Source organism: Fusarium coffeatum (assembly GCF_003316985.1).
Source record: "Fusarium coffeatum strain FIESC_28 chromosome Unknown BRIP53273_contig_22, whole genome shotgun sequence".
Lineage (NCBI taxonomy): Eukaryota > Fungi > Ascomycota > Sordariomycetes > Hypocreales > Nectriaceae > Fusarium > Fusarium coffeatum.
This window is the reverse complement of record NW_022157820.1, coordinates 93,697-119,937: the sequence shown is the minus strand read 5'-3', so window position 1 is coordinate 119,937 and position 26,241 is coordinate 93,697. Positions and strand designations below refer to the sequence as shown.

The window sequence follows — 26,241 nt, the reverse complement described above, 5'->3', positions numbered from 1 at the left end:
CATAAAGTGACTGAACTATTTCGTCTCTTATGCTTTTGGAGGCAAGTTGCGATGACATGGTGGTACTGTAAATAAATGACGATTGGTTTTGAACTCTGACCTACCGAAATACTGTAATCATGTGCCTGACACCATGAAAAATAGTTATTTCCATACGTGAACTTTGCAATATTAGCGATCATCTGCGGCAAGTGCTGACGGTTTTTGGCAATTGACTAGCCATGAGCTAATCCACTACGGTATCAGCATTCTTTTCTCATAAGACATGCAAATCACAAAGAGCCTCATCAATATGTCAATGTAGAAAAAGAAAATGCAACCACTGATAAATGCGGATCCGAAAGTTATCGGTCTCGGGCGATCGCAATAGCGCGCCGGCACTAAATTACCGTCTTCACCGGCCCACATCAAGACCCCGAATACGTCACCGCAAGTTCCATACTCCCCGCAAAGCTCCATCCTGAATCGAAGACAAACTCTACCAAGACATCTCATCGATATCTTCAATTAGTTCTGTCAATATGACTGATCGCTACGTCGCTGTTCACAAAGCCGCCAGCGGTCCGGGAGACGCTCGACCCACAGCCGAGCAGATCATCAAAGACGAGAACCTCGAGGGAAAATTGACGGACCATGTCGTCCTCATCACAGGTTGTTCAGCAGGTATTGGCGTCGAAACTGCCAAAGCGATGTATCTCACTGGGGCTACTCTGTACTTGACCGCCCGCGACATCGAAAAGGCCAAGAAAGCTCTAGGCGGCGATCTTGTTCAAAGTGATCGCGTTAATTTTCTCGAGATGGATCAGGTGTCACTCAATAGCGTTCGATCCTGCGTCGCGGACTTCCTACATGAGAGTCCAAAATTGGATATCCTTATCTGCAATGCCGGAGTTATGTGTACACCCGGGGCACATACCAGGGACGGCTTTGAGAGTCAATTTGCAACAAACCACCTCTCCCACTTTTTGCTGTTCAACCTACTTCTACCGGCACTACGCAAGGGCGGAACGCCTGATCGCTCAGCCCGGGTCGTTATCCTTTCTTCACTGGCTCACCGCTTCGGCGAAGTCAACTTCGACAACGTGAACCTCGAAGGCTGCTACGATCCCAACAAAGCCTACGCGCAAAGCAAAACCGCCAATCTCTGGACCGCAAACGAAATCGAGCGTCGCTACGGATCCGAAAGAATCCACGCATGGAGCGTTCAACCTGGTGCTGTGTTCACCGATTTAGGGAGACACATGTCCGAGGAAGCGAAGAGTAAGATCGGTGCAGATCCATATCTTCAGAAGGTCTGGAAGTACTCTGACCAGGGTGCTGCGACGACTGTTTGGGGTGCTACGGCGGAGGCTTTGGAGGGGAAAGGAGGAAAGTATCTTGAGGATTGTCAGATTATTGGGAAGTGGGATCCTGAGAGTTCGATGTATGAACCTGGGTATGCGGAGTGGGCTTATGATGAGGAGAAGGCGAGGAAGTTGTGGGAGAAGTCGGTGGAGTGGGTAGGACTCTAGATATAAGTAACTGTATGACGACTGAGTCCTTTTATAGACAATGTCTGAGGGTTATTCGATGATCGCCGCAAAACAAACTATGATTGTTGAACAAATGTTTCCGTGTCTGTGATCCAAGTCACAAAGCCTGTCTTATGAACCTCCTTGTCTCGGCATTTGCAAGTCTAAGCCATTTTGAGAATAAGGTAAGGAAAACGCCCCACGGTGGAATCCTCATTATTCATGAATTTTAAATAGCTCACTTCAATGGAATCATTATCGGCCTATAGCTGCCGATCTGAGACCCGGATAAAACTTCACCAGACATCATGCCGACAACATATGCTTCCCCAACGATCACCCAGTGGTCTTGTCTAGCACGGATGATTATTGGGGCATGACAACCCTTCAAAACCGCAATTGTGTCATCCTTCTGGACCTTGGCTGGACATAAACCAAGCCGTCCATCTTTGGTGGTGAAGAAACATCTTCCCATAGTCGTTCGGGTGATAGCATGGCATCGTTTTTGAGCCACTCTTGGGTACGCCCTTCTTGGGTGTTCTAAGAACGCCTCAAATCCTGGGCTATCTACACCAGCGCCAATCAATTTCAAGAAATCATCGTAAGAGCACTTCTTTGCCTGGGTTGCAAGATGCCGCCATCGCTGGATCGTCGACGCGCACTTATGTGCAATCGTGACTGAGCCTCCGAGCATCGCTACCGTATCAGCTATGATGCCCTCGGCGATAAGCGTTCGTGGAAATTGAGACATATCTACCACAGCCTGGGTATCCCCAGCTGCGTGATAAGACCGGACCTTCCTGCCAAAAAGCTTTATACCTGCCTCTGCTTGCCAAGATGGAAGCCAGCTTTGGAACTGGTATGGGCCCAGGCATTGTCTCAAGCAGATGAGATCAAGGTTTCCTCGCCTGATCGCCATGAAATGGACGAGGTCCTGGAAGACCTTGCAAACAGGTCTGTTATAATCAGGAGCTAGATCTTGCGCCGATATATCTGACGTCATACCGAGAAGTGCATATAACTTATCACAAGGATCGGTAGCATGGTAATCGTGAGTGGATCGTAGAAGACGCATGACTGGCATTGCCCCGGCCGCCCTGAAAGAGTCAAGGTCTCTGAACTTTTGGAAACTGCAAGAACGTAAAAGGGGGGCGAGCGCATGGTTGGTAAATTCTAGTTGGATAATCGTCGAACAGATTCGTCGCAGGTAGAACCAAGGGAAGGTAGTGCGTCCAAGGACGATGACCAGCGCTCGGGCTGCAACAACCTCCTGTACTATCCAGATACGCCTCCACCAGGTCTCTTGGAAAAGCTTCCTCAATCCCCTCAACGCGTCATGCTTGTAGGAGAATATGTTCCCCTTCTTCTTGGGATTGTTGTAGTCCAGGATCATATCCAAAGTAAGACCAACATCAGCGGTAGGGTCCCCGAGCCAAATCACGACGGATGCCGCCGCTGAGTAGACTTTTTGCATCATACTGACTTGGTGATTTCGCTCATGGTTGTCGCTCTGGTTTATACAAATGGCATCAATCCAAAGCCGTCGACGTTCCTTTGGATGTCTAAGCCGCAACAAACCCGTGTGGAGATTTCGAGCTGTGCCAAGTTTCTTTCCGTCAACCAGAATTTCTTCGACTTGCTCTGGATCTCCCCAAGCATAAGATAGAGCGTCATACGTCCTTGAAGTTTGACCCTTTCTATTGCAATAGTAGGTGTATGTGGGTACATGGACAACCGTTGGAGCCCTATGAGAATTCAGCAAGTTTGAGTAACATCAAGGTCGCGCTTGCTTTACCCTTGTTGATTGGTATGGACGATGCGTTCCTTTCCGGTTTGATTATGACCATACGTCCAGGCGAACCTAGCACTTCGTTTCTTGGGAACTGCCTTCGATGGCAGCCGTAGGAAATCCAAGGTCCCTTCTATGGCGTCTCTATCTGATCCTGGCATCAGCGTGAGAATCCGAATTTGATCTTTGTAGATTAGAGGCTGATAGACGTAATTATTCATGGTTAAGAATCTAGAGTCCTAGATTGTTGAAATGACTTTTGTCGAGAAGGCAGCAAGACGGCTTTACGAGGTTGATTTGTTGGGCTTGGTTCAGAGGTTAAGCAGAAACAAGGCTTTCAGCGTGCGAGTTGGACTTGCATCGCCACATCTGACATGCAGCCTGAGCCGCACTGGGCTGCGAGCCTTAACGTAGGCATACTAGCAAGGCTTTCTATCACAAAACAATTATGGTTCATACGCCAGTAGCCATATGGCCATATTATAAGCTGAAAAGAGTACGACGGGAATAGAAATACAGATGATAGATTACGATCTGAAACAGTTTCTAAGTACAAGGCTTGATTAGCGGTGAGATATAATATAGTCTGACCATCTGGAAAAGTGCAGTAGCGGGATAGACTTTTAGTCATTCAGTGAGGCTGCTAGATATCTGTGTTGGGTAATAAAATCCTCTTTCTCTCAATCGAGGCGTATTAGCTTTTCCAGCATAAGCAAAGAGATAGTGATCATCAGACCAACTGCCCGATTCAGCTACACGGGATCCTTCACTAGCTCAAGTCTTTTTGTATCCAATAGAAACTCCCGAATCCATACAACGCTTTGATTAAAGTCGTCTGCCAAGGACATAAGGGAGGCGCAGTATTCGCTTTCTCTCAATCCGACTGGCAAGGATATACTATGCAAGGCAAGGGCAGCATTTATTAAACTCTTGTCTTCCTGTTATATCCGTACTCAGTATTCTATCTCCTGATTAGTACCTCTCAAACATTTGTCATGTTATTGCCTCGCTCCTTGATACTTTTCGGGACCTCTTTAGTGGCAGCTAGCCCAATACTATCATCAAACAAGCAGTCCACCGAAAGGCATGGCGATGTAGTGTACAGCGTCTACCACCATGCAGCTACTCGCTCCAAGCTGTCCTTCGTCAAAAACTCCGGGATATGCGAAACCACACCCGGAGTTAACCAGTATTCAGGCTATCTATCCGTCGGTGAAGATGCAAATATGTGGTTCTGGTTCTTTGAGTCCAGAAATAATCCTCGCAAAGCACCTCTCGTGAGCTGGTTTGGTGGCGGACCAGGCAACTCCGCGCAATATGGCATGTTCACTCAACATGGGCCCTGCGAGATTCTAGAAGACGGTGCTGAACCCACTCTGCGAGAACACAGCCTGAACAATCATGCCAATGTCCTCTACATCGACCAACCAATTGGCTCTGGTTTTTCATATGGCAATGACGCAATGGTCAATTCCACCAAGGACTGCTCTCCCTACGTCTGGGCCTTTCTACAATTGTGGTTTGAGGCATTTGCCGAGTACGAAAACAAAGATCTTTCGGTATATACTGAATCCTACGGTGGACATACCGGCCCAGAAATCGTCAATCACATCCTTGGTAAGAACGTGAAGATCAAGGCTGGAAAGACTAGTGGGGATGTCATTAATGTCAAAGCATTGAGCGCTAGTAACGCTTGGTTCGATGCAAGGATACAAGAGAAGGCCAACCTTGACTTCGCGCTCAATAACTCATACAGGCCCCTCATCAACGAGTCTCTGTACGAAGGGCTTTTGGAAAAGTATAAGAATGAGGTCGTGCCAAGCCTGGAGAAGTGCGATGAGAGTGGAACGACCAAGGACTGCTTTGCAGCGTATCGAGGTTATCTGGACGGTATCGAACAGCCGATTTGGACAACTGCCATGGACAAATACGATGATTGGATCATGGCTGATATTCAACCTGGCGGTGTTCGCCCTCCCACTTATCATCAGAAGTATCTCGAGAGGGCCGATGTGCAAAAGGCGATTGGAGCCAGAGTAAACTACACTGAAAGTGGAGGCCAGTTCGGTATTCTCGAATCAGGCGAAGGTAAGTCTATCCATATTCGTAAGGAGGCTTTGTGTTAACAGCTGTATCAGATGCTAAATCATTCCTCGGCGAACTCTCACGTGTTGTTCAGGATGGTGTTCAAGTGCTCATATGGGCTGGCGACTCCGACTACGTTTGCAACTGGGTTGGGACAAAAAGAGTTGCAGACGCAGTGGATTGGCCGGGAAAAAGGGGGTTTGCTGAGATGGAACTTGAGCCTTACAAGGTTCAGGGTGTCGAGCAAGCTACGTTCAAGTCTGTGGAGAATCTACACTACGCGCGAGTTTTTAATGCCGGTCATAACGTCTGGTGGTACCGTAAGTAAAAAGTCCGAGGAACCAGGGCCATTGACTGACTTTGAGCAGAGCCTGAGACTTCGTTGCAGATAATGACGCAGTTTCTTTCAGGAAATGGTCTGTCCTCTACATAATTTCCGAAACAAAGACCAGTAATCAGAGCACATTCCCTACTTCGACCGGGAGCTGTTGCTAGAGTTGGGAACAAGGACAGAAGCTGCAACAGCGACAAAGAGGGTTTTGATGTTTAAGGAAAACCCACAGTTTCAGAACAAATACATATTCGTATACAAATTATCTACATGAAGTAAGACTTCTAACAGGTATTATCTAGTAATCGCCACTTATTTGGCCTTGCCATTCTGAAGGAGAAGGTTCTTAGTTCCTTCAGGGACTCCCTTAACAACATCCTTAAGTGCAATACTCTGAAGATATTCACACATACCGGCCGCCGACTTTCCAAGACCAAGGAAGTAAGCCGCAACTCCAGCAACATGTGGCGTGGCCATAGATGTACCGGAGATAGACTTTGTAATACCTCCAGGCCATGTGCTCAAGACAGCAACACCGGGAGCGTAGAGGTCAACGACCTTGCCAAAGTTGGAAAAGGTAGCAACAGTGTCGTCCTTTGTTGTTGCGCCAATGGTGCAGACGCTGGGCTCCCTAGCGGGTGAGTTGCTCGAGGCATCCAAGGGCCTGCCTTTCTCGTCACCGTTTCCGGCAGCCACAGCTGCGAAGAAGCCGGCTTCGACGAGAGCCTTGGCAGCATCGTCAATACCCTTGGAGGGAATCTCTCCGAAAGACATGCTGACGACAACGCCCTTGGGGCAGTCTCTCTTGGGGGCATCCTTCAGGACCAAGTCCATGCCAGCAATGATAGAGGATCTTTGGCTTGTTAGTTACGATATTAAAGCGAGTTAGAATGGGATTACGTACGCAACTCCTTCTCCGGTAGAGTTGAAGAGCTTAATGCCATAAAGTTGAGTCTTCTTGGCGACTCCATATGTCTTTGATCCGATGGTGCCGGCACAGTGAGTGCCGTGGCCGTGGTCATCATACCAGATGTCGTCAACATAAGTGGCGATAAACTCGGCACGACCTTCAAAATCCTAGACTCTGTTAGCTGCGACCTCGTGTAAAGATAGAGATGTCATACGGGATGCTCTGTGTCGATGCCAGTATCAAGAACGTAGGCACACGTTCCCTTGCCAGCTGATGAATCATACGAATATCGTGTTGCTCCAGTAGTCTTGCTTGAAAGTCTCGCAAGACCCCAGGGTGCCTGCTTCTGTGTAGCAGAGATCCTGGCTGTTGAGTCTTGCTCAATGTAGGCCACCTATATGTATCACATCAGTAACGATTCCAAAGATACTTTACATACACACATACGTTGGGGTTGTTGCGCAAGTCCTCCACCTCACCGGCTGATAGGCTGGCAGAGAATCCACCAAGAGTGTCAAAGACCATATCGGGCTCGGCAGCAACGGCTTTCACGGCTGAATCAACGTGCATTGTGGTATCCGATGCCGGCTTCATCATGACGATGTATTTTCCCTCGATACCAGTATCATCGCGTGTGAAAAGGGGAGCCCGCTTTTCGAGGCTAGCTGTGGCAGAGCCAGCTACAAGCAGACCAGTAGAGACAGTTGACAGACGCATGTTGACTGATAGATTCTTATCAAAGTGGATGAAGAGAATGGGACGAGGTGGAAAACGAACACACGGTTGCTACATGTTCCTGCTTCTTATAGTACTGAACATACCGCATTGATGGGGATTTACAAAAGGTCTTCAGACTCCACTATCGTCTATCACGGGGCTCTGTTGGGAAGGTCAAACATCCTGGTCAAGCATTGAATGGATCAAAAGGTCCTCTTTCAGGGGTATCTCGATCTAGCAGGGATCGGCTCGCTTCCTATTCTAGTATGTGGTCATCCGATAACAAAAGTTCGTAGAGTTCTGTATGTATTAAGAAAGTGCTATGACCAATCTTTATTATTATAGTCCGACAAGTCCGATCGCTATCTAGTTAGTTCAGACTTTAAGTCTAGTCGCGTCAATAGGAAGAATTGTTTAAGCATATTTGGGTCGGGCGAGATCGGCTCCACTGGAGCGGCGAGCTGATTCCTCAAAAGGCCTAGCGCCGGTTTACAGTCACAGTTACCTCAAGATCTTGGACAATGAAGTGCTTGATTGAAGGAATACTGACTATCATGAGGAGGAGCAATAACTAAGAGATAGGAAACCACACCGATGTATCCCAATCAACATTCTCTTTCGCCGATTCGATTCGTTCGTGGCATGTCCCAAATAACTTATCCCAGACACGAGTCTGTTTACCGTAATTATGGCTCTTCCTATATCCCTTACGGTGATGCAAGTCATGATCTTCAATGACAAGCTCAGCACCGACCAGCTGCAGTAGCCAGTTCAAGGTCGAAGGAGGCATGCCATATACTCTGAGTCCACTGTGACCAAGGACTTCTGTGAAGGCGATGTACTGATGACACACCCACCATTCGTAGAAGCCCAAGGGCATTCCAAGACAGTAGAATGTCAGCCAGGTAAAGAATGGCACGCCAACCATGTCGAAGAACTCCTGCTCATGGTCGGCATATGCAGCAAGAAGAGTATTGGGGTGTTTCGTCAGATGATGGGTTCGGTGGTACTTCCACAACGAATCAATATCGTGCATAGCCCGATGGTATACATAGAACCAAAAGTCAAGGATAATACCATATAGTCCGATTTGGAAGTACAGCCAAGCCCACCAAGACAGGTCGCTCATGGCAGACAGGGGAGACTGGCTGGTGTCGTAGCTGATCCATGTAGCGAGAAGAATGCGGGACCCAGTAGTTTTCCACAGCGACGAAACCACTTTATCAACGCCAACATCAGGAACTCCATCACGCTCATGAGCATCTCCGTCAAGAAATCCATACTGATGCCCGACTTTGCGTGCAGCCTTGACTTGGCGAACAACAGTCCAGCTGAACATAGGGAAGTAAAGAAGGAACACGGCGACAGGGTGCAGGGCATCTTGATGTGCGTAAGAAAGTAAACCTTGGTGGACTGCGATCGGGGCAAAGGCGTGTGAGAGAACCCAAACGTGACCTTGCCATTGAGCAAAGTAAGGCATCTTATCGGTTTTCTTATGGACGGGCACGTCTTCGCCTGGGCTAACTGGATATGCGTTCAAGGCATGAATGACATGATGGTTGACACCCCATTCTGACTTGTTTCCAAGAGCCCAAGTCGATTTGATTGAGTCTTTAGGTTGCATATTTGCCTTTGTACTTATAAGTGCGTGTTTTGCAGCTGTAATCGATAGAAAGTAATGGCAGGGTAAGCAGATATTTGTTATTCTTAATCCTGGTTGATACTTGTAATTATGGATGATGGATATGAGTTGTTATATAGATATATAGGCTTCAATCATAATTCGTTGTAAAAGTAAAAGTAATGCCGAGGTAACTTTCATATGGGTGTGTGGAAAATGTCAAATGCGTGATGGCCTCACTAGTAGTCGCAAACTTAGCCGTTTCCACTCAGCTCCACACCGGGTAACAGGTAGGCATCACAACAGCAACTATGCTTCAACACGATAAGCAAGTTTTAAAGAGCGAGAACTCCAAAGAAAACGCGCTGAGTCTCTAATTCGATGAGGTTTTACCATGATATCTTGCCATCTCACTCGAGTCATGAGAAATATTCCCGTGAGCAAGATCTCTCCGTGACCATGACAGTGAGACTACAATGAAAAGCGCCTCGGCGGCTCTTCCTTCATCAACTATGTTCATCTTGGGGAGCAGTTCCTTCAAATTGTACAGACACATGTCAGAAATATGGTCTCAATTGTGCGATTGGGCTGTTGTATCGCAAACTTGACTTAAAGCAATTGCAAGACGAGTGTAGACAACCTTATGACGTAAATACACATGCCAAACTGACGGGTAGAACCTTAAACAAAGACAACTGCCAGTGGGGAAATAAAAAGACAATCGTTTACCAAGCACAAAACGGAGATTGATGTCTGGTGATTTCTTCGCTTTTGCGTCGATCACACTCAACAAATAATTGTCAAGTGCGCGATTCCTAGTAGAGACTAGCTTGCGAGTGAACTTTTATGCATGCGCGATCTGGCAACAGCATAAAATGACCCCGCACTCGACATTCACCCATTTGCCGAGCGGGATGTATTCCGCTCCTACTGCAGGGAGACCTGATGATGCGTTTTACAGTGGCGAATACGGAATTTCAGAACACTTGGCTACATTACTATACTGTCGCTTAAACAATATGATTGGTTGCCGAGATTGCTGGCCAATGACCAAAGAGAAACAAGGTAGATTCTAAGGCACAGTCATAAAACGACGAAATACTAACTGATAGCACATGCAGATACCGCGGCTATAGAACGCAAAATCTCCTGTACTGTGTTGCTCATCGTAGTCGACATCGATCTTAGTAAGGTATTGCATGATGTCATGAGCATTTCTTTTCACTAGTTTTGTCGCCGGACCCTGACGAACAATTTGTACATCGATTGGCGACACACATGTGACTATGAGATTCAGGTCGGGCAGCAACCAATTGATCGGATACTTTGCACCGCTCAGTACTTATAAGAGTCTTTTGACTAAAGAATTGATGCCGGAGAGCCTCCATGACGGCCTCAAAAGCATCTGACGCTGGATTACCCTATACAGCTGCAAGTGCCACATTGCACCGATGGTACGATGCTGGAATTCAAATCGGGATAAACTGCTACACTATAGTTAGTTCTTGAATTAAACTACGTCTAGAAAGTAGTTATGCTACTGTTTTCGTTGACCGAGCTGAAACGTAAAGAAGAAAGTTGATAAACTCTTTCATAGATAATACCACCAAGAAGCGCTAGATGTCTCTCCACCATCCAGTTTCCTTACCCGCGCATCTCCACTGATCCTAATCTAATTCCCTAGCTACAAACTCCTCCCAGGTAGGAGCTACTCCCTTCTCACGAAGCCTATCTCTCAATCCAGCTAGATCTTCTGTTTCGCTCTTGAAAATGAGCTGCCTATCGATAATCTCCCATTTGACCTTGCCTTCGCCAAAGATCTCATCCAGCGCTGGAGTGAGTTTTGCATAATCTGGAATCTCATTCTTGTCCAAGAAATACATGTAGCCCATGCAGAGATCCATTTTGAAATGTTGTATATAAGACGATAGATAAATGAAATCCTTGTGGTCTTTTTGGGTGGTGCCTTTTGAGCCGACGGTGTAAATTTGGGGCAGTAAGATTAAGTGGACGGATGTAGGCAACAACTTATAGTCCGAGATATTTAGCAACCAGGTGAGAGCTGGACTGTTATGTGGTTCATGTCGGAATGATGATTAATAGCTGTACAGACTACGTCTGTTTCGCTGGTCATCTGGCAGACATCTGTGTCAGTGTTGAGGTTTCTCGCGATGAGGTGTCACAAGGAGGGGAAGCTGATAGCTGACTGGATGTCTGTCGGGGACGTGTTACCCTGCGCATCAGCGATACTGTAGGTGATTGAGGTGACAAGCATAGGTCATTCGAATAAGGTGCGGTGAGTCAATGTTGATGGATAAACCGATGAATAAATTGTTCTTATCTATTACCGCCTATTGATCATACTAGACGGGTATCATAAAGCTCTTTTCCCATTAAACCTTTTTCGTAGAAATTCCTTACAAGTGAGACTTGGTCTTCTCCTCACGGCCCTTCAAGTTGGGGTGAGCATCGCGAACAGGTCGAGTGACGACGTAAAAAGCGAAACCCTCGGACTTGGTAGAGAACTGGACCTTGGATCCAACGTGGAAGAAGGCAAAGTCACCAGCGGTGAGGTGGTGGGTAATGCCAGTAGCCTCGTCCTGTCAACAGTTAGTATATTTTAGAAGGAAGTACAGTGGTGGAAAGACTCACGAGAACGTCGACTTGACCGCTCAGGACATACTTTGACTCCTCAAAGTTGTATTGCGCAGGACGAGCAGGACCAGCCTCGATCTTGTAGAATCCAGAGGTGATGTGAGCGGGGGAGTCGGTCTTTGTGCGGATGGTGTGGAAGTCGGCGGTGGTGGCGTTTTGGCCGTTGGGGAGAGGGATGTGCTCGAAGCCAGCGCCCTTGATGACGGTGAGAGGAACGGCGGACATTTTGACTGTAATTGGTATTCTGTTGTGCAAAGGATAGAATATGCAGAGACAGGAAAGGTGAGGTAAAGATAAGAAGACGGTGGTTTATATAGCTGAGGAGATAGTTCGGCAAGTGCCCCGATGCTGGGGATGAGTTGTGGGGAAGGGAAGTTAAGATGGCACGGAAGTAGTCCCGGGCTCCACAACGGATCGGAGAACAGGTATGGTATCAGCAACGTTGTTATACTCAGAAATGCTACAACGTGGCATTTACATAGGGTTTCTATCTAATCTATCTCAATTCCAATACAGATAGACTCGATTGCTGTTATTCTTCTTGGATATGCATTCATTATCCAGCAATTGCAGGTACATGTCCTCCCCGGAATTTGCTTCTCCATATTCGGGGTTAGCGTAGCCGCGTGGACTAGACCCGTCCTCCGTCCCCTCCGGTATTCCCCCACGTGATCGGATAACTGTCACTACTCCGGAGGGGCTGGGATACTTGCCTCCTCAACAATCTTATCACGAACGTGTTCACTTGTAATGACGCAATTGGATGGAAGCTTCATGCCGCTCATTCAATTCCATCGTACTTGCAACCGGATCTCATTTAGGGTCTGCTATTTATGTGACGGCAAGGTTCTGATGAACTTCGATGAATAGTAACATGTGGGTACGACGGTCACCGGTACCAAGTTCCGGGGATATCGATTCTGCGCAGCCGAAGCCAAGAGATAAGCCGAACCCTCCCAGACTCGTTTCTAGAAGATCGTGGACCCTTTCTGCGAACCAGTCGGCGACATCTGTCAGATGCAATATGCAGGAACGCTGGACGCTAGCTGGAATTGTCCGATCTTGGAGACGGGTAAGCTGTGATAGAGGGGAGACGTTCTCACTCGAGTAGCAAAGCGCTCTAAACCAGGTATCGCGACCAGATGCTATCGCGGAACAGGGACTTATCAATTGCTTAATCTCAAACTCCACAGCTGCATACCTTGTATTTTCTCTACCTAAATCTTGAGTCTAGTATGGGTAGACACTGGCTTCGCCCTTATCATCAAAGGGTTCTTGATCCAAAGCGCAAAAGACTTCTGATCCGCCCAATTTCGACACTCCTCCTCCAGCTCAAGATCAAACTTAAACAGCAACACGGCCAGAATAAGTCTCATCTCATGCATCGCCATATTCTGTCCCAAACAGTTCCTCGGTCCAAATCCAAACGGCTGGTGTGAATCAAGAGCATCGCCTGCATACTTCGCGTCCTTCTTCAACCATCTTTCGGGAACGAATTTGTCAGCGTCTTTGAAGTTGGACTCGGAGCGGTAGGTGGACCAGTGGTGTACCGAGACGCGGGTTTCGGGTGGGATGTATTTGCCCAGGATCTGTTGGCCGGCTGGGGAGACGACGCGGGGACTACCGATGGGGACCGGGGGATAGATGCGGAGGGCTTCTTTGAGGCAGGCGTTCAAGTACTTGAGTTCGGTGACACGTTCGAAAGTGATTTCTTCGGGATTGGTGAAGTTGTCTCGAAGTTCTTTGAGGAGAATATCCATCTTGTCTGGGTTTGTCAGGAGATAGTACATACAGCCGCTCAAGAGTGTGGCTATATAATAGGTTAGTCCCATCATTACTTGGTATTCATAGGGCACTGACCTGTGGTCTCGGACCCGGCAAGCATGAACAGCTCAGCATTAGAGTGCATCTCCTTCACAGTAAGTCCCTTACCCTCCTTCGCCGCCAAAACCAGATTCCAAACATCAGGCTGGTCAGAACCTCTCTCCAAGCGTCGATCAACACGCTCAGCTGAATGTTGGCAGTGCGTAACACGTTGTTGAGTAACCGACTTGGGCTCAAACCGAGTGAACAAGGCGTTGAGAATGGGATAGTAGTTGATCATAGAAGCAATTGGGAGCATTGTGAGTGAGTCAAAGATTGACTTGACCCACGGACTGTACTCGTTCTTTGCGAGAAGGTTGAGGTTCTCGCCAAAAGATAGCTCGGCCATGACATCAAAGGTCGTGAAGTTGAGCAGTCGACTCATCTCGACTGGCTTGGCTCCATCTTCACCAACTTCGGAAATCTTGTACATGAGAAGATCTGTATACTTTCTGAAGAGCGGCTCTTGTTGTTTTAAGGCGCGCTCTGAAAATGCTGGTGAGAAGAGTCGACGCATACGGGCATGGTTTGTGACGTCCTGGGTAAGCATGCTTGGTACGCCTATCAATAGTCATTAATCTTGATTCTGACATATGACGGTTGGCTTTCTTACCATTGACAGGCTGAACAGAAAACTCCTGCGCCTTCTCCGAATCCTTGCGCCCGTTGATGTCATTCCAAGCCTCAGCAGTAGCATAGCTCACATCAGTAGGACCAAATCGAACAACAGGTCCATACGTATCATGAAGATCCTTCATCCATTTCACATCCTCACCCTTGAGTGCTACTAGCCAATAAGGGATTCTTGTGATGCCGCATATTTTCGGACCGGGGATGCTCGCCAGCGGATGAAGTGTGATGTAGTAAATGCTCACACCAACGGTGTAAAAAGCAAAGCAACCCGCCAGGAAAAACAGAGTTTCCAACATCGTGCGTGACAGGAAATGAATGAATGACTCGGGGAACTGGCGAGAGCAAGGAGCGAGAGCATGGGCTTGTTTTTCTTTTTATCAGTGAGTTACAGAAGATAAGTAGGACAAGGGAACACAGAGTGATTGTTGCACACAATTGGTTCGGGTTCCTCGAGTATCCCGTAGGCGTCGGGGACCCTGGTTTCGAACGACCAACAGCAGCATTCGTTTGACGGATTGGGATTGGGTTGGGTGGTACTACAGGGGTTTGTGCAGACACTGCAACCAACAGTTCGTAAAAATATCGTACATGTCAACTTTCACCCTTGCCGAGCCGCAATAAGGTTTGCACACAGCCCCTGCTGATTGCTCTTAGGAATGGCACCCAGGTACCAGTTTACAATTAATACCTGATGCCCTTGCAAAGATTTTAGGGCACTCCGCGGGAGGTAGGGTCGTATCGGTACACCACGAATCCTTAGAGGAGCGTAATCCCGTCAACTTTATTGGCATTTGACACATCAAGCGGCCCGGAAGCCTCACCCGTCCGTGAGGCTTGGCCAAGTACAGCCAAAGTGGCAGGGAACCCGGACGCTAGTGCAGACGAAGGAGCCAACATCGGCGAGCATTTGTGCCTAAATCGTTTTCTTGTTTCATGGAGCAGCAAAGTCAATTCCAGTCCTGGAAAGAACGGAATTGTCTACTTTCGCCGTTGAAATGAACCATCATTAGCAATAGATACAAGGAGTAAGGAAAAAAAAAAAAAAGACTGCTGCCAACTATCAGATCATATGATCATTGCATGGACCACGTTAAGCGACAGTAATTTTTGTCCTGTTGGCTGGACGCTTTAATTCAGGATAAAGTTTGCTCCTGATTCTCACCCCTGGCGCCATGGCTGCAACACTGGGAAAAGCAATAAGACGTAACAGCGGCAATGTCATCAGTACCGGGGACCACTGCAATTTCTGCAGTGCCGGTGGAGAACGGCAGATGTACTTATTTGTTAGATAAAGATAAACAGGTCGCTGCAGACCAAACATTTTCGCATTTTGACATTTTCTCGTATATCATACCCGGGTACTTTATCTGCACTTCGAAAACCCGTAGTCTCGCGGATATTAGTCCCTCGACATGGCAGACTCCTTGACAGGAGAGCAAATCCAGGCTTTGGCCAATGCTCTCCCTCCTCTAACGCCAAAAGATCTAGGTCCCGTCGTCCAAGGCTTCGCACTAGCTTTTGGAATCACTAGTGTCATAGTCGTGACGCTCCGCATCTATGTCCGCGCTGGCTTGTCTGATGTCTCGCCACAACTTCTTGGTCCGGAAGACTATCTATCTGTTCTATCAGCTGTATGTTTCAGAGTGTTCTTTACTTCTAAACACTGCTAACTTTTTAGCTCCTCTTCATACCCGCAATCGTCTTCTCTGTTCTCACAACACGCTACGGAGTCGGATCGCACGATGTTAATATCCCGAACCCGCTATACCTTATCCGAGCCACCGAATACCAAACGTACTGGGAAGTCCTGTACTTCATATCATCGACGATAATAAAATGCGCGATTGGCCTCACCTGTATACGACTCGACTCCCGAAAGCGCGTCGTTTATCCGATATTCATTAACATGGCGGTCATGATCACCATAACGATTCTTGCATTGGTATACGTCTTTGCGAACTGCACGCCATTCGCTGCAACATGGAATCCGGCACTGTACGTATGAAATGAAAGAGCACGGCGTTTCAGCATACTGACATTCATATAGAGGAACGTGCCAGAAGAAGATTAGTTTGCAGGTGGTCAGCTACATCGTTTCAGCCTTCCAAATGGCAACGGATTGGGCATGTGCGATAATACCGTGCTTCATCGTAGCTGGGCTACAGATGTCGAGACGCAGAAAGATATCTGTGATTGCCATTCTTGGTCTTGGTGTTTCAGCCAGCGTTGCTACCTGCGTCCGGATGCCGTACCTAAAGTATTACGATGTCGTCAAGTACCCAGACGAGATAGCTTGTATGTACCGCCATTGCTCACCGACTGGCGACGCTGACAAAGTATTAGATCATCTCGCCGTCATCAGTATCACCTCGAACGTCGAATGCTGTCTAGGCATCATCGCATGCTCATTGCCTCCACTGCGGAAGTTATTCAGATTTTACTACGGCTCTTCTCGCGATAACTACCAAATCACAGACGAGGTAAGTATCATATAAGCCCATTTTATCTTCCTTCCCAGCTGTCCCTTCTTGGTTATCTTCATAAAAATGCTGACAGCAATTCGCAGAGCGCAACTCCCTTTGACGGCTCCAATCATGGTATCAGACTTAACCACATGACAGGCCGTAAAGAGGACTTCCGTACTTCAGCACAACGCGGTCAAACGACTGTGACAGGAAATGACACGGACGAAGATAATTCGAGTGCTAGAAGGATTATTCGCAAGACGGAGGTCAGTGTCAGTTCATCTCATGTCTAGTACAAATAGAGCAACTTCATTAGAACATTGCATTGCCTCGACGCCTGTTGATGTTCGTAGTGTTACGTGTTATAGATATCATGGGCACTGAGCACATTAGAGTCGATGCACCCGCAATCTATGCGGTTCATGATATATTCTCAATAATCATCAGATAGAATAGTCCACGGGTCTGGATCGCCTATGATACGATACTGTGTAATATAGACATCGGCCGGCTTTGTCCAATCTAGCCGATCTTTCTTTGTTCGCACCATAGACTGCCACATTTCTCGCCTACTCTTCCGACCATCTCGGGCAAAAGGAGCCCAATGAGCAAACTTGCCATTCTCAAATTCGCACCCTCGTTTGTTCATGTATCTGGCCCACTCCACGTCATTGAAACCTTCAAGGTCAAGATTTTCTTCTCCCCATTTCTCTGGCAGGTCAGTGCCGTCGACAACATCACAAAGTTGGAGTTCGTTATAGGTATCCAAGCAACTTTGAATGAAGACGTCGAGGTTCGGGTATGGTAGCCCTCTGAGACTGCGTGTGATATTCTCAGGTTCGCAAGCTATGTGAGCATCTCGTGCCGGCACCAGGATGAAGTAGAAGTTCGTACCCCTGCCTTGAAAGCGATGGTAGGTGTGCACAAGCGATTTGGTGGGATAAGGCCAAGGCTCCACCAAGGAGTAGTTGGCCGAATGTGGCTCTGTTTGCAATAATTTCGCAGCCTTATCTACGAGCTCCGTCGGGACACAAATTTCCCAGTCCTGAAAAGCCGATGCGAAATGGTCAGCGAGCCTATTGGCTGATCACAGGAGGATGAGATTTTCAGAGAACACGCACCGGACGCCCTCTGGCGGCGCCGTAGAATATGAGAGCAGAAATCCCCACAAGACAACATGAAATGTCGGATGCTTCGAGAATTCGAGTGACAGAGAGAACATCGTCAGTACCGCGACCCCCATTGGAAGCGAGCTTGTAAGTCAACGCCTTTATTGTCGGCCTAGGGAAGGATGGGGGAGGCAATGTTTTGGCACCGGTGCCCGAGGATGCCTTCCGCCAACTCATCGTAGTATCAGAGATTAGACCAAAGATATCTACCCAACTACATTGGGCTGTCAGCTGAGGCGAGATCACCCGGATACCGAGGCTGCGATGAATGTTGACGAGTGTTCAGATAGCCTTGTTTTACAAATTGAGAAGAAAGGTGGGCGTTGTTATGACCAATCAAGCGAGTAATGTGTCACGTGATCAGATTCTGTTCAATCAGAACTCCGCATTAGTGATACAGCTGGCGATTGATGGAGTGAGTTATCACAGGTGCCTCCTGATGTCGGGAACAAAATACAGGTCCCTTTCTCTTCAGTTCAGGCATCTTTTATTTATTTTGATCGTTGATAAATATCATCATATGATCTCGACTCTCACACTCGGGTTGTCTGGTTGTTACAAACCAACCAATGAGACATTGTCTCCTCAAAGACTGACTTACCTACGTCAAACTATATGAAGCTGTCGACTTACATGCTTCCTGTGAAGTTCTGTGCGCTCGTATCCTCCCCTTGGCTTGTCGACGTTTCACCAATTCGCTGAGGACCTGATGTCTTGCGTAGTCGTTAAAGTCGTTTGGAGTAATAGTCATCCCTCTAAAGAAGGTAACGGCGGCCCCGTTGTGGGCAGGGCCATCAAAGAAGGCTTCGGTTATATTTGTGATCGTTATTGTAATAGTTATATGTAAGGTCTACTCTCTTTGTTCTTCCCTAGAGCCTTGCTAACTTAGTAGTTGATATTAGTAGAAGGAAGAGGGAAAAATTCAGATTGAAGTAACGTATTCTATGTACAGCTGAAACCCGATATCAGGGCAATTAGCAAAGCAAAAAAAAAAGGTCCTGTGTAAGCATCGGAGTTATGGTGCTTAAAAAGTGTAATTTAAGATGGAAACCTTATTGTTAGGGGTCGACGTTTCACGTTCCATGTATCGGAAGACATGGCATTGGAAGGACTTCGTTCAGAAGATAATAACACCTAAGCAACGAGATGACATTTGTTCACATTCATGGTCTTCTCAATGATGACGTAGTCAGTCGCTTTCTCCATCGTGCGACTTTAAATAGACTTTGGATGATTACAATTAAGATTTTCCTCAAATAAAGTTATACATCTGAAACATCGTGACTGCGACCTTGCACGACACCATCTTACACTGCCCTTGATGTGCCACTCATCAAACTTTGACTCGTGATAGGAACAGCAAGCATCAAGGTTTTAACAAGGTTTTTACCCCGTCAGTATTCAAATAAACAGAGAACCCACAAGGTGAGAATGTCCCTCGCATCAACCATCCAAAATCAACACACGAACATGGTGCCTTCACCGCCTTCACCATCAGAAACCTCCTCAGAAGCGGAGCACAGACGCGAATATTATGAACGACAGGTAAACATAGGGAAATAGGCTCTCGATGCCGGCATTTTCAAAGCTCGGCGAAAAGATTGGAAACATCAGGTCCCGGACGTCACTCCTTCGTCGGTGTGAACATGTTCTTAGCGAACGCCCATATAGGAAAGCTACCTGGACAAACTTCCAATGGACTGCTTTCGGGGGATTGTTCTTCTTCTTGACATGCAATCAGTCTTCAGGCTCCGACAAACCAACCTCAATTCACGACAAATGATCAGTTCTTTGTTCGAATATCGATACGCTACGACATATGCCCTTGGCTTGTTCCAAGCTGGGTTAAAACATCGAACGGCGAGGTACATCACGCTTGCGCGCTTTCACAGACAGCTTTGTAAAACAATGTGCAGGCGTTGCAAGACTAAGTACATCGCCTTCTTTGTGGACCTGCTGTCCTGGGATAAAATTGCGTTCGTCATGTTGAGGAGGAGGTGTTATACCAGCCATATCTCAGAAAGTCCTACATCAGCTATCTACCATGGATGACAGATGAAATATTGAGTCGAATTCCTGTATTCACAGTCAAGGATGACCAGGTAGTCAGTCAGGACAGGGCGCTTCGGATAGGAGAGAAGGTGTCCCCCGAGACATATGGCTCTGACTATAACAAGCTCGAAAAGGTCTCGTCTGTTTTATTTACGATGATGTTTATCCAGACGCCGTATCTGGACACGAAGAACAACGGTGTGAGGACATTGAGCTCGTTTGCGTTGGTACTGAAATTCCGTTGTCAGACTAAGGCCTGGCTACGTCGAATCAAGCGCAACCAGGAATGTGACTCGCTTTTCGAGGAGTGGGGACGTAGAAAAAACTGGGAACTGTTCCACCTTTTTGAACAATTGGAACTTGACCCTGACCATGATAAAGAACAAGAAAAGAAAAACGGATGAAGGGACTAATAGGAGCAACGTTCGCAAGGATACGTAGTGAACTTGACATTTTGAAAAGCTTCCTAGCAACCAGACCAGCTCAAGACTATATACAGGTGAATAAAAAGCTGCTATTTACAAAGCCTCCCGGGCGTAACCCTGACAAATGCATCGGACAGCATTTAGCATGAAGCAACGCTGGGAACGTTCTGGCAGCTATCGTATTTCTTACCACCAGAGACCTGAACGTTGTTCCAAGTCCAGCCAGTGCAAGCACCCTTTCCACAAACGATGGCAGCGTTCTTGCCCTTGGAGTCAACAGCGTTCTTGCCCTTGATATTCTTGAGAGTGAGGTTGGTGATGGGGAGACCGCTGGTGGGGTTGCCGTGGAGGTCACCGCCGTCGTAGTTCTGCTCGACGAGGATACCGTACTTCTTGATCTTGGAGAGGGTGATGTCGGAGTAGGTGACCTTGTTGATCTTGCCGGTCTTGTTCTTGAAGGCCTTGACGCGGATACCGTTGGCAGAGTTGGTGATCTCGGAGTTGAGGAACTGGACGTTGTCGACAACGTTGTCGTCGCGGCCACCGACGGAGCCGATGGAGAGACCGTGGCCACCGTGGCAGTAACCGTTCTTGAAGATGATGTTCTGGATAAGTTAGTCATCGGGTTGCTTTATATTTGTCGGTGATATGCTTACCTTGCCAGAGTTGACGGCAACACAGTCATCCTGGTTCCAGACCTTCGCACCATCGATGGTAACACCGGTAGAGGAACCAATGTCGAAAGCATCAGTGTTGTGTCCACCCTTGGAGTCACCGAGCTTGTTATCAAGGGTAAACTTGTTAATCTCAAGACCGTTCACTCCGTTAACAGACATACACTGAACAGGGGAGTTCTTGATGTAGAGGTTGTTAATCTTGGAGTTAGTAAGCTTGTGGGCAGCAAAGAACTTGGGCTTAGTTCGGCCGCTGTTGCCACCGTTGCCATCCCAGTACTTGTCACCCTCACCGTTGAGAATGGCACCAGAGCCCTCGACAGTGATCTTGTTACCGGAGATCTTGACAAGGGGACCCTTCCACTCCTTGTAGCCCCAGGTGGTGGTGCCCTTGAAGATGACCTTGGTGTTGTCCTTGAGCTTGCTGAGGTCAAGAGTCTTGCCAGCGGGGACCTTGAGGCTGTCGAGGACGATGGTGCTGCAAGACTTCTGGGCAGCCATGGCCTTCTCGGCGCCGCTGGAGCCGGAGAAGGTGCAGCTGTCGCGCTTGGCGTAGGCGTGGACATCGTGCTCGCTGGCGGGAGTGGGAGGAGCAGCGAAGGCACTGCCAGCCAGGGCAGCGACGAGGACGGAGGTGAACTTGGTCATTTTGACGGAGTGTTGAGAATGAATGTATTCGTTGAATGAATGTACTGGTTGAAGAAAGCTTAACCTTTGGCCTGCAAAAGAATGTGATGGTGATAATTATCGTAACTTCTTTGTCGCCAACTACAACATCTTATATTGAACCTTTGTCGCAAACGCCAAGAAAAGTCAATACCCGTTTAAACATCGACAGTGCAACGGTCAAATTTCTCCTCCAATGGCATAGAACGCCGAGTATCCAGCACGGGCCGAGTTGAAATTAGAACGCATGGATAGGGACTAAAGGGCCTTGGTAGTTAGCTGTCAAAACGGGTTCAATATCTGATGGAGTCCGCGTGGCCTGGTGGGTTGGTGGATCGTTTCATATCCGCGATGGCCGATTAGCCGTGGTGGAGTCTCTTGGCGGGAATAAGACCTGGTGATAGGATGAATGGAAGTGTTTCAGATCATTCCAGAAATTTAAGGCTGAAAACTCGGCTTTCTTGACTGGTCTTGTCTGTCTCGGAGGTTGAAGATGGACTTCCAAATTTGGATGAATCAGCTATCGATATGCTCTATCGAGATGCTGACTGGTAGTACTACGAGGTCCGGACTTTAAGCATAAGGATGGCGCCGTGTTTCCGTCAACCCGCGTATAGAGTGGATATAATTTGCCGCTTAGACGTCTGAGCTGAAGATGCTATACGCAAAGATGGAACCAAACGTATGGGATTCAGGAGAACCATGGCTCAATTAATAATTGAAAGCTATGATCGTAAGATGTCTGATTTCTCATGCTGGAAACTTCACCCCATCGAGGGCTACTAAGGTCGGTCACAGTGCTTCAATGTCGTCGCCAATCTTCCTACCCTATAACCAGCTATCCATGATAACATGAGGTTGATTGAATGTCTACTTGACGATAAACTTCTCGAACTTCTCAGAAATCTCCGTAATTTGAGTTGCCTTTGCACTGGTATCAATACTGTAAGAGATTAGTTGAATGCGTTGGGAGTTGGGACCGAAAAGTCGTACATGTCTTTGAAATCATCGACGTCCAAAGCAGTCAAATCGTATTCCGTCCCATCCGACAATACAAGAGTGTCAGGTCGTTGACATTCCTTTTTACCACCAGCTCTCTTCCGCGCCCAGTTGCTGTGATCAAGCCCAGTAAAGTTAAACCCACTGTAATAAATGCAAAACTGTGAGTTCCAATTACTACCTCCAAAAGCCTGGATAGTAGTGCAATTGCCACCGATGTACCCGGTAGCCCACATAGAAGTGCCGTCCATGACACCACGAATTGCAAGGGACTGATAAGGGCTATCAGTGGTATCAATTCCGCAGCAGGTGCGGGCTCTCATGTTGGTGCAGCGTAAGTAGCTGCCGAATCCGCCGGGCCCGCTTCGGACAGTGCAGTCTGGGGTGATGTGGAGATAGCCATCTACCGCTGCAGCTGTGGATATGAATGGAGCAAGGGCGACGAGGAACTTCATGGCTATCATAAAGAGACACGAATGAAAATGATTTCCTTAAGCGCTAGCCAGTGATGCTGGTGGACAAACCTTCTCTGGACAATCATTAAGTTGCAAATCTAGCTTCTTATACTTCCTCAACCCTCCAAAGCAAAACGAGGCCAGATAAGAGGTAGTTCTGGACTCGCGCAGACCTCGGTGCTTTCTCTTTTCGGGGCAATCATACGATACGTGTATCTCGGAATGCCGATATTCCGCGCCTGCAAGCGGCATATTGTTACAAGGAAAAACGGGATAATATCCTATTCACAACTGAGGGTTGTATCTGAGATGCAGCATATAGCCTAAAGAAAATGAGGACCCAATATGGTGGATTGCGCCGACCTCAAGCTACCCTACTCAAACGACGTTCCATAGATGCACGGCTTCTAGACCTCCAGATAGTATCAGCTTCCTCCATAGCATCGTCCTCCGTAACGGTGATATGTTGACTTCTCATCTTCTCCAGCACATTTACAGCTTCAGCTGCATACTCGCACTTTAAGCGTATCTGTTGACCATATTTGAAGAACAAGAACGGAAACGGCACACATGCGAGCGCGAGGAAAGCTGGGATAGAGCTTGCCCAGTGGTTACCGAGATTGTGATACATCTGACGCGTGAAGAGTGGAAAGGCCGCGCCGAAGAGGGAGCGTAGAGCTGAGTTGGCGGCCATGACAGACGCTGCGAAGATGACGTCTGGTGATTGTTAGTGGGTGAAAGGTTTGAAGAAGGAGGAGACTTACAGGAGTCAATGAGATAGTTTAGCAATGCCATGAAGACTAAGACTAGACCCCAAGCAAAGAAGACCGTTCCAATAATTGGAACAGACCAGTGGATACTGGGAAAGATGGTCCAAGCAAACCAAAAAAGACCGATCGGGATAAAGATAGAGCCAACCATCGCAGGAGGCAACCGGTCCTCTGGTTCCAGCGGGGCACCTTTCCTTGCAGCTGCCCTAGCGTACCGCTTGTCTTCGAACACAAAACTCAAGATGGCCAGTATCACTCCAACGACAGTTCCAGTGAAAGCCAATCCACCGATTCCTTGACTCCAACCTCTTCCGTTCTGAAAGACGATGGGAAATGCAGCGAAACACATGTACATCGTGCCGTAGATGATAGAGATGTAGATCGATGTGATCAACACAATGGGTTCTTTGAGTAACAGCACCCACGGTCTTGTTAGTGCGGTTCCGAGCTGGTGCGCTGCTGAAGTTGGTGGTTTGTCAACGTCGAGAGCGGAGATGTACGTCTTGCCTGTGTTCTTTGACAATCGCTGGGCGCGTCTTCGTAAGATATACGGCGCGTAAGTTTCCGGGATCGAAAGCGACGCAACGATCCATATGACGCCAGTAAATATCGCCATGAGGACCTGAAGCCATCGCCAACCCTGCGTCTGAGCCAAGAAGCCGCCCGCGATCGGACCTAGACTTCGTCAGTCATAAAAAGTGTGCATGAGGAATAACTCGAACTTACCGACAGCAGGACCCAAGAAAGGCGCGCCCGAGAACATGCACATCGCCAAACCCCGCTGCGACTTATCAAACATATCCGCAATCACACCCGGCGCATTAGACATAGGCGCAGATCCGATTGATCCCACCAAAAACCTCAGTACAAGTAATGCAGCAATACTTCCCGCCCTAGCAGCTCCAGCACTAAAAGCCGTCGCAGCCATGAAACTGAAGAAGAAAATCTTCCGTCTTCCATAAAGTTCAGACAACGGCGCCCAGACAAGCGGGCCTAGTGCAAAGCCTAGAACGTAGAGCGATATACCCAACGTGGCTACCTCTTGGGAGACTTTGAATGATTTGATGACTTGCTTTATACCGCCTGAGTATGCTGAACTAGCGAAGGTGGTGGCTAACGTTGCCAGGGCTTGAAGAGCTGTGAAGAACCATTTCTTCCAGAGGGGGAATGTCATTGGGTTTTGAGGGTCGTTAGGGAGGAAGGTGATGAGGAATGGAGAGTCTGGGGTGCCATTGCCGGGATACTTCTGCTCGAGAAGCGTTTTGGTGTCGACATGCGGATGACCAAGGAAGCTACATAGCCGAAGGTATATGCTGTTCGAGGTTTGCGCTTCCATATTGTTGGCAGCGGTATCTGATGATAGTGAAGATGAATCGGGGCGTGTATCGATTGTCATATTGAGCGACTGGACCAGATTGTGTGCAAGAACGATCGATGAGGCAAGAGAATCATACATCGGGAGCCATGTTATCAAAGAGGAATCTTACTCCAAAGATCAGAAGCAGAGTGTTGATATACAGTTATTACTCAGTCTTCCTTATGCCGCGGGTTTACGATCGGGATTATAGTATAGCGCCTAGCTTATCAATCTGTAGCGCTGAGCGAGTCCCTGTCAGGCAGGGCCCGCTGTCGTAAGTGGAGCCCAGAAGTCCAAAAGACCGAGCCAAAACCCCGCGGCATTCTCATAAACCCGGCCGCATCAACTCAGCTCAAATAATCCCGAACACCCACGCCCTTTCAATAACAAGAGCCAAGCTCTTATTCCCCCGATCTAATGCCTCGCCCTTCTGCGCCTAAGATCAGCAAGGCTTGCGTACCGTGCCGAGCGCGCAAGATCAAGTGCGATGCCGCCACTGTCGGGCTCCCTTGTAGTAGCTGTGTTAGCAGAGAGACTACAGAGGATTGCGTTTTGTCAGCGCGCAAACGTCGGACTTTGTTAGTTCAGCGATTTATGGGCTTATTTGAAAAGTCTTAACTGACAGTCTTTTGTATAGAAAGCAGCGAAACGCTGAGTCTCGAGGACCACTTGCCACTAGCGATCGACATATACCGACGGTGAGTACCTACATCGGGCCCTGAGGAGCTCCATTAATAGGTTCACCCACAGCCCGTATCGCAAAGTCATCCATCGAATAGCCATGCTGCAAGTAGCGCACATACAACTCCAACCCATGGAGTTACCCGCTCAAGTCAAGGAGCAAGATCGTCCACTCAGGACACGCCCGTCTCAACAACAAGCCACCTCCCACGCCGCCCTCCACCCGATCTTCTCTATCTGAACATTCTTCAAGATACAGTGGGTGAAGCGGAAACCACAGAAAGTGACGAGGGTAACTCACGGTTGAGTCAATTGGCGGATGAAAGCTTCAGCAATCACATACAACGCTGGAATCCGCCATTGCAATTGGATGACATTGACAATGAGTATCTTGCCAGGAAAGGCGTTTTTGA

At 47.9% G+C, this 26,241-nt stretch overlaps 10 protein-coding genes across 10 annotated transcripts; 3 read left to right on the top strand and 7 right to left on the bottom strand.

The window, feature by feature from the left end:
* Positions 1-521: 521 nt before the first annotated feature.
* Positions 522-1,511, top strand: FIESC28_00823 (uncharacterized protein; the record flags this gene model as incomplete). Its single annotated transcript, XM_031154974.1, has 1 exon — positions 522-1,511. One exon carries the CDS (start codon positions 522-524, stop codon positions 1,509-1,511), a length of 990 nt encoding a protein of 329 aa, XP_031021009.1.
* A 238-nt stretch (positions 1,512-1,749) lies between these two features.
* On the bottom strand, positions 1,750-3,521 carry FIESC28_00822 (uncharacterized protein; the record flags this gene model as incomplete). The annotated part of the gene is made up of 2 exons (XM_031154973.1): positions 1,750-3,256; positions 3,307-3,521. The coding sequence occupies 2 exons, from the start codon at positions 3,519-3,521 to the stop codon at positions 1,750-1,752; spliced, it is 1,722 nt and encodes a 573-aa protein (XP_031021008.1).
* Positions 3,522-4,526: 1,005 nt separating this feature from the next.
* Positions 4,527-5,818, top strand: FIESC28_00821 (uncharacterized protein; the record flags this gene model as incomplete). Its single annotated transcript, XM_031154972.1, has 3 exons — positions 4,527-5,388; positions 5,439-5,705; positions 5,754-5,818. The coding sequence occupies 3 exons, from the start codon at positions 4,527-4,529 to the stop codon at positions 5,816-5,818; spliced, it is 1,194 nt and encodes a 397-aa protein (XP_031021007.1).
* Positions 5,819-6,028: 210 nt separating this feature from the next.
* Positions 6,029-7,343, bottom strand: FIESC28_00820 (uncharacterized protein; the record flags this gene model as incomplete). The annotated part of the gene is made up of 4 exons (XM_031154971.1): positions 6,029-6,569; positions 6,621-6,793; positions 6,841-7,020; positions 7,074-7,343. 4 exons carry the CDS (start codon positions 7,341-7,343, stop codon positions 6,029-6,031), a joined length of 1,164 nt encoding a protein of 387 aa, XP_031021006.1.
* Positions 7,344-7,914: 571 nt separating this feature from the next.
* FIESC28_00819 (uncharacterized protein) lies at positions 7,915-8,967 on the bottom strand (the record flags this gene model as incomplete). Its single annotated transcript, XM_031154970.1, has 1 exon — positions 7,915-8,967. The coding sequence occupies one exon, from the start codon at positions 8,965-8,967 to the stop codon at positions 7,915-7,917; it is 1,053 nt and encodes a 350-aa protein (XP_031021005.1).
* A 1,664-nt stretch (positions 8,968-10,631) lies between these two features.
* Positions 10,632-11,844, bottom strand: FIESC28_00818 (uncharacterized protein; the record flags this gene model as incomplete). The annotated part of the gene is made up of 3 exons (XM_031154969.1): positions 10,632-11,031; positions 11,386-11,564; positions 11,617-11,844. The coding sequence occupies 3 exons, from the start codon at positions 11,842-11,844 to the stop codon at positions 10,632-10,634; spliced, it is 807 nt and encodes a 268-aa protein (XP_031021004.1).
* Positions 11,845-12,836: 992 nt separating this feature from the next.
* Positions 12,837-14,411, bottom strand: FIESC28_00817 (uncharacterized protein; the record flags this gene model as incomplete). Its single annotated transcript, XM_031154968.1, has 3 exons — positions 12,837-13,429; positions 13,480-14,043; positions 14,096-14,411. 3 exons carry the CDS (start codon positions 14,409-14,411, stop codon positions 12,837-12,839), a joined length of 1,473 nt encoding a protein of 490 aa, XP_031021003.1.
* Positions 14,412-15,527: 1,116 nt separating this feature from the next.
* On the top strand, positions 15,528-16,873 carry FIESC28_00816 (uncharacterized protein; the record flags this gene model as incomplete). Its single annotated transcript, XM_031154967.1, has 5 exons — positions 15,528-15,746; positions 15,794-16,110; positions 16,163-16,410; positions 16,459-16,595; positions 16,682-16,873. 5 exons carry the CDS (start codon positions 15,528-15,530, stop codon positions 16,871-16,873), a joined length of 1,113 nt encoding a protein of 370 aa, XP_031021002.1.
* A 3,493-nt stretch (positions 16,874-20,366) lies between these two features.
* FIESC28_00815 (uncharacterized protein) lies at positions 20,367-21,548 on the bottom strand (the record flags this gene model as incomplete). Its single annotated transcript, XM_031154966.1, has 2 exons — positions 20,367-20,831; positions 20,883-21,548. The coding sequence occupies 2 exons, from the start codon at positions 21,546-21,548 to the stop codon at positions 20,367-20,369; spliced, it is 1,131 nt and encodes a 376-aa protein (XP_031021001.1).
* Positions 21,549-22,436: 888 nt separating this feature from the next.
* On the bottom strand, positions 22,437-25,186 carry FIESC28_00814 (uncharacterized protein; the record flags this gene model as incomplete). Its single annotated transcript, XM_031154965.1, has 5 exons — positions 22,437-22,509; positions 22,560-23,022; positions 23,399-23,737; positions 23,785-24,465; positions 24,517-25,186. The coding sequence occupies 5 exons, from the start codon at positions 25,184-25,186 to the stop codon at positions 22,437-22,439; spliced, it is 2,226 nt and encodes a 741-aa protein (XP_031021000.1).
* Positions 25,187-26,241: the final 1,055 nt, after the last annotated feature.